This window comes from Scyliorhinus canicula, chromosome 14 (assembly GCF_902713615.1).
Source record: "Scyliorhinus canicula chromosome 14, sScyCan1.1, whole genome shotgun sequence".
Lineage (NCBI taxonomy): Eukaryota > Metazoa > Chordata > Chondrichthyes > Carcharhiniformes > Scyliorhinidae > Scyliorhinus > Scyliorhinus canicula.
Genome location: NC_052159.1, coordinates 41913175 through 41925650, shown reverse-complemented (window position 1 = coordinate 41925650; position 12476 = coordinate 41913175). Strand labels below are relative to the sequence as shown.

General features: G+C 43.3%; 1 protein-coding gene across 6 annotated transcripts in view; it reads left to right on the top strand.

The window, feature by feature from the left end:
* pds5b (PDS5 cohesin associated factor B) overlaps positions 1 to 12476 on the top strand; it is a 251107-nt gene that overhangs the window by 92628 nt on the left and 146003 nt on the right. For all 6 annotated transcript variants that reach the window (XR_005463248.1, XR_005463249.1, XM_038818808.1 and 3 more), the window contains 2 exons: positions 1858 to 1998; positions 7474 to 7589. Coding sequence is in view for 4 of the 6 variants with exons in the window: in XM_038818808.1 (XP_038674736.1) it covers positions 1858 to 1998; positions 7474 to 7589 (257 nt within the window). In the remaining 2 variants the exon portion in view is untranslated. The remainder of the gene's footprint in view (positions 1 to 1857; positions 1999 to 7473; positions 7590 to 12476) is intronic.

The window sequence follows — 12476 nt, the reverse complement described above, 5'->3', positions numbered from 1 at the left end:
TTGCTTCTGGTGGACGGGTCTCTCCGCTTCGCGAGCCGAGTCCAAGAGAGCGATTCTCTCTGAGGGGCTGCTTCTTGTACCCAAAGGGGCTTTGCGTGCTTTTGGGCAAGCTTTGAACTTCACCCCAATTAATCGGGCCGTATCTTGATCACTCTTATTGATCTTGACCAATAAAGGGGTGAGTGCCCTGATGGCTGGGCGTGGCTTTGGTGGCCTTTGGCCTTGCTTTGTTTTTGTCTTTCTGGTGCCGGTACGTTTTCTATAGTATCGGTTACTTGAGTGTCAGTCCTTTGTTCCCAGAGATGGGCCATCAGTATGCTAATCGCCTTACAGTTTCAGCCTCGTCTGGGAGTTGCCTTCTCAATAGGCATTCTGGCTCTGTCTGCCTGCTTTCTTAGCATTGTCCATATTTCCCTATAGTCTTTGCAAACATCCATTTTGTATTCTGGAGGTGGCCATCCCAGATGGTGACAAGACTTTGAACATGCATCGGCTTTTTGCACCAGAATAGAGAAGTTTATGATGCATGATAAAAGGTACTGTTATGGGTCCAGATCAGAACCTCCATTTTGATTCAGGTCCTGGATTAGAATCCAACTACTTTGCATTTGGTCAGAAAATGTTCTTGTAGCACAAGAGTGATAACACTGACCAGTAGACCTTTTTTTATATTGAGGCAAATTTTAATTTGAACACAGAATTAAGCATGTTAACACCAAAGAAAAAGTTTTATAGTGACAGTTACAACATCTCAACTTGCTTCCTGAAACTGCCTCTGCATTCCAATTAAGCAACCCATTTTCAAATACCACTCAGTATAAAGTTATCAACCAGGTTTTTCTTGGTGCAGAGCACTTGGAGAGAGAAACCTTTTCAGGCCCAAGCTGAGAATCTCCCTTTATCCAAGCAGACCAGGCCATTCCCCTTCGTGACACCAGCTGTACTCTTAAGCACACAGCATTCTTTTGTCTCTTGTTGCAAGATGTGCCTTGATTTGGTTAGCTAGGCTTCCACTGTTACATTACATTGGCTCTCTGTTTGCAAAAGGGTAAAAATGACTTTGGGTCATAACTATGAAGCGTAAGAGTTTTTTTCCTGCAGGAGTCTTGAAGATATTGAGTTCCTTACCAGTGGTATTAATGAAAGCAGAATGCAAAATAGCTTTCTGGAAGGGAAATGGCAAATATTTAAAGTGATATTTAGCAGGACTGTAGGAAATAGTGAGAGTAGGATTAAATGGCAATAGGCTTGGAAGCCTCCTGTGCTTGAGTTATATCATTCTTTGCAAGCAGATTCCTAATGATCGTTCCTTTCAGAGCTGGCCTGTTATCTTGATGGTGCAATATCTGCATCAGGAATCAGTGCCATGAATACAAAAGCCAAATACTGCATATGCTGGAAATTGCCAAGCACCTGATGCTCCACTCTTCACCACAGCCTTGCATAAGTTTGCCTCTGTTTAGTTGCATTCTACCAAGTTCTAATATTTTCTCTCTTCTTCTCCCCCCAACCCTTTTCTCTCGTACCATGAATTGACATATTCCTCGCATCACTTAGCAAACTAATTTCCTAACATTTTCTAAATTTTGCTTTTATATTCTTTTCGTTAACTTTGTGATTTGGTGGGCCTTCCCCCAAAGGGAATAAGTGTAACTGGTTAAGATTTCAAAGCTTACAATATGAAAACTGAATGGCTAAAATAATGTTAAATAATTTATTCATCAAGTACTTGATCAGAATCTTTCTTCATTATTCCACAAAATGTGTTTTTTCCTTTTTTTTTAAGGCTTTAATTTGTGTTATTAGAGAATTGATGTTGAGCTGTAGATCATAAAATCATATGCTTTCTGCCAACAGTTTTTTAACCAGGTTTTAATGCTCGGGAAAACTTCCATCAGTGATCTGTCAGAGCATGTCTTCGATCTGATCCTTGAGCTCTACAATATCGATTGCCATCTGCTTCTTTCTGTTTTACCGCAGCTGGAGTTTAAACTTAAGGTACATCTATTAACTCTTCGCTATGTTGCTTAATCTCAAAAGTTACTGAACAATAAATAATGAGCAAGTATATTCCGGAGAGGTAATCATTAAACAATTAGCTTGCGGTACTTTTCAATTGGACCAATAAGATTTCTTCTGTAATTTAGTTGTTAGTGTTCTGTGCACATATTAAACATTTCTCCAAAAATTCTCTGGATGCATTGTATTGTATTTTAAAATTTTTTTTTAGATCTTTGCATATTGTCTGCTTCAAAATAAACCTGAATCCATTCATTTGTACCAAGAAAGGGTTGGTTCATGGACCTGAAAGACAAGAGAGGATATATCATTTTTGTTTTCACGATAATAAAAATATCAAGATAGAAATTTGGGTAGCACAAGTGGATAGCACTGTGGCTTCACAGCGCCAGGTTCCTGGTCTGCTGGATCACTGTCTGTGCGGAGTCTGCACGTTCTCCCCGTGTCTGCGTGGGTTTCCTCCGGGTGCTCCGGTTTCCTCCCACAGTCCAAAGATGTGCAGGCCATGATAAACTGCCCTTGGTGACCAAAAAGGTTAGGAGGGGTTATTGGGTTACAGGGATAGGGTGGAAATGAGGGCTTAAGTGGGTCGGTGCAGACTCGATGGGCCGAATGGCCTCCAGCACTGTATAGAACATAGAACAGCACAGAACAGGCCCTTCGGCCCTCGATGTTGTGCCGAGCATTGTCCGATAAGTTCCGAAAGTGTCCGACTCCATTATCACAGCAGGCAGTCCATTGCACACCCTAACCACTCTCTGAGTAAAGAACCTACCTTGGACATCCCTCCTATATCTCCTACCCTGAATCTTATAGTTATGCCCCCTTGGAACAGCTACATCCACCTAAGGAAATAGTCTCTGAACGTCCACTATCTATCCCCCTCATCATCTTATAAACCTCTATTAAGTCGCCTCTCGTCCTCCTCCGCTCCAAAGACAAAAGCCCTAGCTCCCTCAACCTTTCCTCATAAAACCTATCCTGCAAACCAGGCAGCATCCTGGTAAATCTCCTTTGACCCTTTCCAATGCATCCACATCCTTCCTATAATGAGGTGACCAGAACTGCACACAATACTCCAAATGTGCTCTCAACAGGGTCATGTATAGTTGCAGCATAACCCCGCGGCTCTTAAACTCAAGCCCCCTGTTAATAAACGCTAGCCACAAAAAACTTGATCTTTACCACACAGAAAAAATAGTATCCTAGGCAAAATGGACACCAACGGCATCAATGTTCTATGAAAGATGACAGTATTTTGTGCAAAACCAATGCCCAAAAAGCTTGGAGACTATTTAAAAGGGGAAGATGGTACCTTGGACCAGGGCGGTCCCCGTGTTTGAGGCAGGTCAGAAATCAGACTGAAGAAACTTGAACAGTTAAAGGTGAGTGGGAGCAATGCATTGAGGACCTTTTAGAAAAGAGGTAGGTTGGAGATGGGTCTGCACTTTCAAAATGTTTGGGTTAATTTTGGAGCCAGGTTTTCATAATATTCACACGGATGAACATCTCCAGTCTTCTCTCTAATCATAGTCCTCTTGCACCAGGAATAATTTTTTTGGTGAGTTGAATGTGTAATGTATGAATCTATACTATCTGCACAACTTCTCTGACCTGTGCTAAAAAACATGCCTGTTCTGACTAGAAAACTACAGTTCAAACAGTGATTTATTTTCCTTCGCACACTTTTTTTTGTTTCAAAATGTAGCTACCAATATATCATATGGTGTGACATCCTTAATTTTATGAACGATGGTTGGTGAATATATATCAGCCTGTTTGAGGTTGAGCTCATTTGCCCTGAAACTAAAATTTGTTACAATATGAAGATTTATACCAAAAAAAAATCAGGACTTGGTGAAGAATTCACAGATTACACATCTGATCTTCACCTAACCTACCACTTTTTTTTTGCCCCTGCTGGAACTTTAGCTTGTTCCCTGTCTTGCTCAAGGACCTTGAATACTTACACAGATTAACTTGAGTTCCTTAGGAATTGTCTTGGGCCTCTGTCCTTGCACACCGGGATGTCCTTTTCTACAACTTGTTGGTTCTCGATAACCACCTTATTTAATTCTTGACCAAGAATGCATCTAATTTCTCCCATTCATTGCTCTTTGTTTTTCCAATGCACATGCATTTGTTAGTGATGGTGCAGAGGAGAGCTTATTTGGATAGTGTAAATACAGTGGTACATGTGAACCTGAAACTAAACTCTTGGAACTGCGGGCTATCAAGTACTCGGGTCCTGATTAATTTCATCCCAGGATCTGAAAAGAAGTAGCTGGTGAGATCGTTGATGCATGGGTTTTAATTTTCTAAATATTCCTAGATTCGGGAGAAGGTTCTATTAGATGGGAAATAGCAAATACAACATTATTCAAAAGGAAGGGAGACAGAAAGCATCAACATTTGTCAAAGGGAAAATGCTAGAAGCTATTATTGAAGAAGCTAGGGGCTGTTGGATAAGTTCAAATTAGTCAGGCAGAGTCAACATGGTTGGGGAGGGGGGTGAATGCCGGCTGCCGAATTCTCTGCGCTGGGGTTTTGGCGGGGGCCAGTCGGCGGCCGCTAGCTGCGGCCCCGGTGATTCTCTGGCCCGCGATGGGTTGAGCGGCTGCCTGTTTTAGACCAGTCCCACCGGCATGGGGGGGGGGGGGGGGGGGGGGGGGAAGGAAAGAGAGAATCTGGCCCGTGGGGGGTGGTTGTTGGTTTGTTGGAAGGAAATCTGGCCCCCGGGGGGGGGGAGGAGAGAGGAGGAAAGAGAGAATCTGGCCCGTGGGGGGTGGTGGTTGGTTGGTTGGTTGGAAGGAAATCTGGCCCCGGGGGGGGGGGGGGGGGGGGGGGGGGGTCCCCGGTAGCCTGGTCCGTGATCGGGGCCCACCGATCCTCGGGCGGGCCTGTGCCATGGGGGCGCTCTTTCCCTCCGCACCGGCTGCTGTGGACCTCCGCCATGGCCGGTGTGGAGATGAACCCCCCTGCGCATGCGCTGGGATGTTGCCAGCACACACTGGCGCTCCCACACATGCACCAACTCGTGGCTGCCGGTTGGCACAGTGCCAAGCCCCTTCCGTGCCAGTTGGTGCAGCGCCAACCCCACCGGCCTAGCGCCTGAAGGTGCGGAGGATGGTGCGGCGCCAACCTTGCCGGCCTCGCTCCTGAAGGTGCGGAGGATTCCGCACCTTCCGGGCTGCTCAATGCCAGAGCGGTTCATGCCACTCCTCTGTGCTGGGACCGCCTGCCCTACCGGGTAGGGGAGAATCCTACCCCTTATTTAACCAGCTTATTGGATTTATTTTGAGGAAGTAAGAAGTGTGAATAAGGGGAACGGTGTTGGGGGGGGGGATTTAAAAAATCCAAACCTTGATCAAAATAAAAAGAACACTGGCTTCAGTCCCTTCCACAAACTCCATTCCCTAGCTATAGAGTGCATCTCTCTCTCTCTCTCTCTCTCAAAGTTATCTCAGACTGAAATACACCATTCACAACTTGAAATTAGCTCAATCACATGTCCATGTCATATAGACTGTTTATTTCTAAACTTTCATAACATTGCCTGACTGCCCATCTCAGCTCTTAGATTGAATATTCCAACAGATCTTGGTTAGTCTCCCACCTTAGACTTAAGATCATCTAAAACTCTATATCTCCCATGCACTTGTGTGCGCTGTCTCCCATTCACCCATTATTCTTGCAGTCTTTCGCCTATATTGGCTGCCTTTCTTTGTTTTGTATGTTTGTTTAAATTCTCATCCTTGATTTCCGGTCCCTCCATGGCTTCACCCTTCTCTAATTTCCTCCAGTCTTCTGTCCTTTAGGAAACCATAAAGCTCTCTGACATTTTTTAAGGCACTAATAAAATGTACATCTTTGAGCAGCTTTTGGTCATGAGTCCTGATATCATCTTTTGTGGCTTGATGTCTAATTTTATTTTGGAACACTCCTGTGATGTCTTGGATTGTTTCATTATGTTAGAGATGCTTTATAAATGTCAGTTATGATGGCTGTTTGAACTTCCAACTTGGCACATGTGTGCACCACCTTTAATAGGCAACCAGTATAGCTACTGGCTAAGCTTATTCAGGCATATAAGTTGAATCCATCGGTGGAAGGTGATGTACAGGGGCCACATTGAGGCCTGCAAAGGGAAGGGTGCCAAAAAAGGTGGTTACTGCATCGAGTATGATGATGAGTTATGTAAAAAATATGTAAATAGAGTATCCATTGCTTTTGTTTTCCAAAAGAAAAAGGGGAAATTTAGTGTGGCCAATCCACCTAGCCTGCACATTTTTGGGTTGTGGGGGTGAGACCCACGCAAACATGGGGAGAATGTGCAAACTCCACACGGACAGTGACCTGGGTTCTCTGCGCCTTGAGGCAACAGTGCGAACCACTGCGCTGCCATGCCTCCCTTCATTTTACATTCTGTGGTAGTATTTAGCTCATACAGTACAAAGATTGTGATATTCAATTTGTACAGATTGTTTAATAGCATGTCGAGCAGATCAATTGAAGTGCAATCCATGTTTATAAACATTTACATACATGCATACGTATTTATGTTTATGAATGTGTATTTGTCTGAAAGTATTTTCCATTCAGTGTTTTCTTTCTGTAATCTAAAATTTAATGTCCAATGTAGAAACTTAAAATAACACATTTAGAAGAAGAACCATCCGTGTTCTGGGAGTAGTTAGAATGGTTTTATATTTTTCTTTATAACTCAAGAACCCTAGAGGTGAATATCTTCAAGAATCATCATAATACCAAATTTATTATTAAGAAATATCTTTTAAAGGCTCCACTGTTGTCAAGGCTCTACTGTTGTCGAGATTTTTTTCACCTCACTTCTGTAATCTATCAGTTCGCTAAACTTTACTTTTAATTCCCAATTTCTGTAAACTTCCTGCAAACATTTTCCTTTTATAAATTTTTGTCCATAAATATTGGAAATTTCCATGGAAACTTGATACAGTAATGATGAACCATCATCTTGAACTGTTTGTCCATATGGTGTAGGTACATCCACAATGCTGTTGGGAGGGTGAATTTTGACCTGGTGACATAGACCTGGAGGGGAATTTGCAGGTGCTTCCTGTATTTTTCTTGGTAGTAGAAGTCACATGTTTGGAAGATGGTGCAAGAGTTTCTAATGGTAATAAAGGACCGATTATGTGACATCAGAATGGACAGTGAATCGTATCTTCATTCCATTGTCCCATTACCCCCTCTTCTAACTTAAGATTGCACTTGGCTGTTTTCCCTTGTGTGGTGCAATGGAAGATCAACATTTGAATGTTGGCGCGCACTCATGGAGACTGTAACAAATTGCTTAATAGAAACAAATATCAAAATTGAATTTGGGGATAGGTTATGTTTCCTCCAGTATATGCAATAGTCAGTAAATGGAGATTGTGCCTGACTATTAAGTTCTCTCAATTCTCATTTTCATAGAGCAATGATAATGAAGAACGCTTAGCAGTTGTTAAACTGCTGGCAAAAATGTTTGGAGCAAAAGATTCAGAATTGGCATCCCAGAACAAACCACTGTGGCAGTGTTATTTGGGAAGGTAGGTTTCTCTGTCTTTCCGACATTATAGCAATGACTGCACTTAAAGAATTTAATTAGCTATAAAGAACTTTGGATGTCCTGAAGTAAATGCAAATTCTTTCCTTAAAATGAGAACTTCAGGTTTTTAAAAGTACAGTTGTGATCTTTCAGTTTTATATAAAGATCACTATACAGAAGTAATCGGGTAATGATAAATATGTTCAATATTGGTCATGCGACAGAGGAAATAGCATGTGCAGCTTTGGACATTGCATTATGAAAGGGTCATTGGAGCATGGTAAGGTACAACATAAATTTGCTAAAATGCTTTGGGGATGTTGATTTATTTCTTGTGTCGCAATTGCTCATCAACCGTCTGATGCATGCAAATGTCGAATCCCACGTTTAAGAACCTCCCAAACCATCTCCTGAGAAATCTGCATCCATCTTGCCCAAAATTCAATTTATGCATTCTCCTGTTGGGGCATGTCCCACATATCCAAATCCACAGAAAGTACAAAAATATTAGAGCCAAGGTTTAAGGACCTTGAATGTGTTCAGTTTAAAATTATTCACACTGCTGCTTGTCTGATTGGAAGTGATCTACGAATTGAATGAATATTGACTGACTTGTGTTGGAGATTTGTGGTAGGAATGCTGGCTGCAAAGTGACAGGCCTATCTCATTGTGTTCCGTTAGTGTTTCAGGTGAAGCTAAAACAGTGCTTTGAGCAGTATGAACTGGCCTGGTTTAGGTATTCATTCAGGTTTTCAATTTTCAGAGGGTTGACTTTCTCATGAGCTTTAAGATTCTTGGGGAATCCCTAGTGGTGATGTCACTGGACTAGTGAGGCACAAATTAATACTCTGGGGACGTTGGGTCAGATCCCACCACGGCAACTGGTGAATTTAAATTCAATTAATAATAAATCTGGAATTACAAGCTACTTTTCATTATGGAGGCCATTGAAGTATTGTGGATTGTTTTTAAAAAAATAAAATAAAATAAAATCTGGTTTACGAATATAATTTAGCGAAGAAAACAGCGGTCTTTTACCTAATTTGGCCTACATTTTACCCCACACTTACAATGTGGTTGACTCTGAAATGGCCGTTGCATCAAACCACTACAGAAAAGTCAGTGAGGCATGAAACCAGAATGACCATCTGGCATTGACCTAGGCCCCTAAAACTACAACATCCACACAGCTCTGTTGACCCAAGTCGCCACTAACATCTGGGGGCTCGTGCCAAATTAGGTGAGCTGTCCCACAGACTAATAAAGTAACCGTTTGACATTCTGTAAGTATAATTCCATGAGTATGACTCCATGAGTATGACTATGTCCCAGACAACCGGGATATGTCCTGTTCCACTGCAGACCAAGCAGAGCTGGCACAGTGATATACGGTAATAACCTTTATTAGTGTCACAAGTAGGCTTGCATTGACGCTGCAATGAAGTTACTGTGAAAATCCCCGAGTCGTAAGACTCTGGCGCTTGTTCGGGTACACTGAGGGAGAATTCAGATGTCCAATTCACCAAACCAGCACGACTTTCGGGACTTGTGGGAGGAAACACCCAGAGAAAACCCACGCAGACATTGGGAGAACGTACAGACTCGGCACAGACAGTGACCCAAGTCACCGCTGGACAAATCCTGAAGGACCATTGTTGATGCTGCTAGACTGAGTGTGTGGAAGGTGGTAAGCAAACCAAAGCGGGAAAAACCTATATGGCCTCATCCATACCAAACCTACCTGTCACACAGGAGTGTAGGATCAATAGCAGATCATCTCTTCAAGCCTGCTTTCAGATGTATCTGCCAATGACAGGTATCAAGAGGAGCGACCACTAGAGAGTTCTTGTGGATTCAAAGCACCCCACCTTTGCATTGCGGATACCCTCCATTGTGCTGTGTGGCACTATAACAGTGCTAAATGGGAATTCTGAACCGATTTTAGCAACACAAACACTCCGGCGGCAGCAGCAGAATCATATTCATCCAAAATCTGTACCATGGCCTGGCATACCCATTCCATTACTGTCCAGGGGGCTGGTTTAGCTCAGTGGGTTAGACAGCTGGTTTGTGATTAAAGACCAGCAGCGTGGGTAAAATTCCTGTCTCAGATGAGGTTATTCATGAAGGCCCACCTTCTCTACCTTGCCCCTTGCCTGAGGTGTGGTGATCCTCCGGTTAAACTAGCACCAGTCAGCTCTCCCTTCAAAGGGGAAAGCAGCCTATGGTCATCTGGGACTAGGTGACTTTACCTTGCCTTTATTATTGTCAAGACAGGGGATCACCCGGTTCCATGAAGGGTGCAGGAGGGCATGCTGGGACTGAGCTAAATGGGATAGGTGTACCTGAAAATGACGTGTCAACCTGATCAAGCTACAACATGCATGCTGAACAGCGTGTTGTTATAGATCAAATTAAGCAATCCCACAACCAACAGATCAAATTTAAACTTTGAAATCCTGCCATCCCACCATCTACAAAATGCACTGTAGAAACTCGCCAAGATTCCTTTGACACCACCTTCCAAACACGTGACCTCTTGCCACCTAGAAGGGCAAGTGCACTGGGATGCATGTTTCTTCCAAGTGCCCCACCATCCTGGCTTGCTTGGGACTATGGAGTAATTCAGTAACACTAGGTCAAATCCTGGAACTCCCTCCTGAACAGAACTGAGGGTGTACCTACATCACATGGCCCACCAAAGGGCAATTGAGGAGGGCAATAAATGCTGGCCTAGCCAGCGATTCTTGCACTCTGTGAAAGAATAAATGAAATAAAAGTCTGAAAAATAACTCCTTTTCTGTTCTTTTCCTCCCAACCTCCAATTTTAAGAAGATATTCACCCCTCTCCAGTTATACCTGACCGACATAGGTTGAAGCATGGCTAGGTGCTTGATTTGCAAAGCACAGCTTGCCATGTAAATGGCTGAATTAATTGCCACCATCTTCCTAACCACACAATGTCATGTTGAATTATAGTTCCACTAGTTGGAAATTCCAAATTTCAGAAACCACTAATTGCTTTTTTGCAATTTGCACTCCACTCCAGGTAAGCGTCATGTCCAGAAAATGAAGATATGATCTTTTATCTGACATCACTGAAGTCTTTCCGCATTTGCCCCATTTATTCCAGGATCATCTTTCTGCATAGTCTATGCATCGTCACTGGCAGCTTGCATTATGCCAACCATTGATATCTTGCAATTGATCAACCATTTTCTCGAGCTGTGTTTGAGCAACTGAAATAAAATATTTCCTTGCCTTCAGACTAATTACCTGTCAAGGTCTGAGCTATCCCTCCATACAGCTGCTTGCTTTCTATTGTGTGCCGAGGACATCTGAACCATGATGTGCTTGTGTGTCTAAAGGGGTGGTCGGTCAGCTTAGTTGGCTGGGCAATTGGTTCCTGATGCGGAGTGAAGCCAACAGCACGTGTTCAATTCCCATACCAGTTGAGATTATTCATAAAGCCCCTGCCTTCTCCACCTTGCCCTTTGCCTGAATTGTGGTGATCCTCTGGTTAAATCGCCAGTAGTCAGCTCTCAAAAAAGGAGGAGAGTCCATGCTCCTCCGGGACTGTGGCAACTTTGATACCAGAAGTTTAATCTATATTTGGATTTTGGAGTTACTGAAACATGAGTCCCAAGTGCTCTTTGTCCCTTCTCATCATAATCCAAGGGGATTGTGTCCATGCTGCAGTTAACAACGTTCAGGATTCTCATGTACCAATATAAAGTAGTAAATAAGCCAGGTCCTTGTATTTTTCATCAATATCTTTATGGTCACATCTTGAAATTATATCTCCTATTATGATCCCGGACCAGATTCTAACAGTTGCTAGGATACTGGACAGAATCCCCAATATTTTAATTAATTTTTAAGACCGTGAGGAAAGTGGAGTGATTCCATGCGCAAATGGGGGCATGGTATATTGAAACCAACTTTATTACTACTAACTTTAACATCATAAAGAAAATAACTTCTATTTACCAGTCAACCGATACTTAGCAATGAAATAAAATACTAATCCCCAACTACTATCTTTTATCTTCACTCGAGCAAAACCCATTCCTGTCAGCCGACCCAGGAATGCTTGCTGTAAAGAGGTGTCTTGGACAAACGGCTTTGAGAGAAATCCTTCAGGAACCTACCTACAGATTCTTGTCTTTGTCAAACTACTGTTTAACCTGCCAGCCTTCTCTGACACTGCTGGTCTGTCCACATCCCAATCTTTAACTGAACTCCAAAACTGAAACTCCGCACCTGACTGCTACAGCTCATGGCTCCTCTCACAAGCTATATCATCTTGCTAAAGCTAAACGTAATGGGCACAATCTTCTGAAAAGGGAATGAAGTCCCCGAGTGAGTGAGTTTAGCCGCATGTTTCCCGGCACTCGCAGTGCTGAGAAACACGTGACTATTCAACACACGTTTTGAATAAGGAGCCTGAATGGGGAACTCACAGCCGAGGCCACACTTGGCTACTCCTCAGTCCACCCCAGCCCGATCGCACGTGTTCAAAAAATGCCAGCTTGGCATCTGGCAGTGTTGCTGCCTGCTGGCAATGTCCCCTGGCCACCCAGTGGTATCAGCAGTGCTAGGGCACCACTCTGCCTAAAGGGCATGCAGCTGGGGGCCTCCGATCCGCTTCAGAACTCCCATGAGTGCCGTTCCTCCTGGTCTCCGTTTGTGGGGACCAGTGCTAAACCGTGCTTGCCCGAGGTCCCTGAGGCGAAGGGATTGAATCCCAAAGCTTCAGGTACCTCAGGAATCTGCACATTAAAGTACGGCTTACTGCATTGCTCTAATATGCAGATATGTTAATAAGTGATTCATCCATTGTGGGTGGGATTCCCCTTGCAACGTCTCGTGAGATTGCATTGAATCT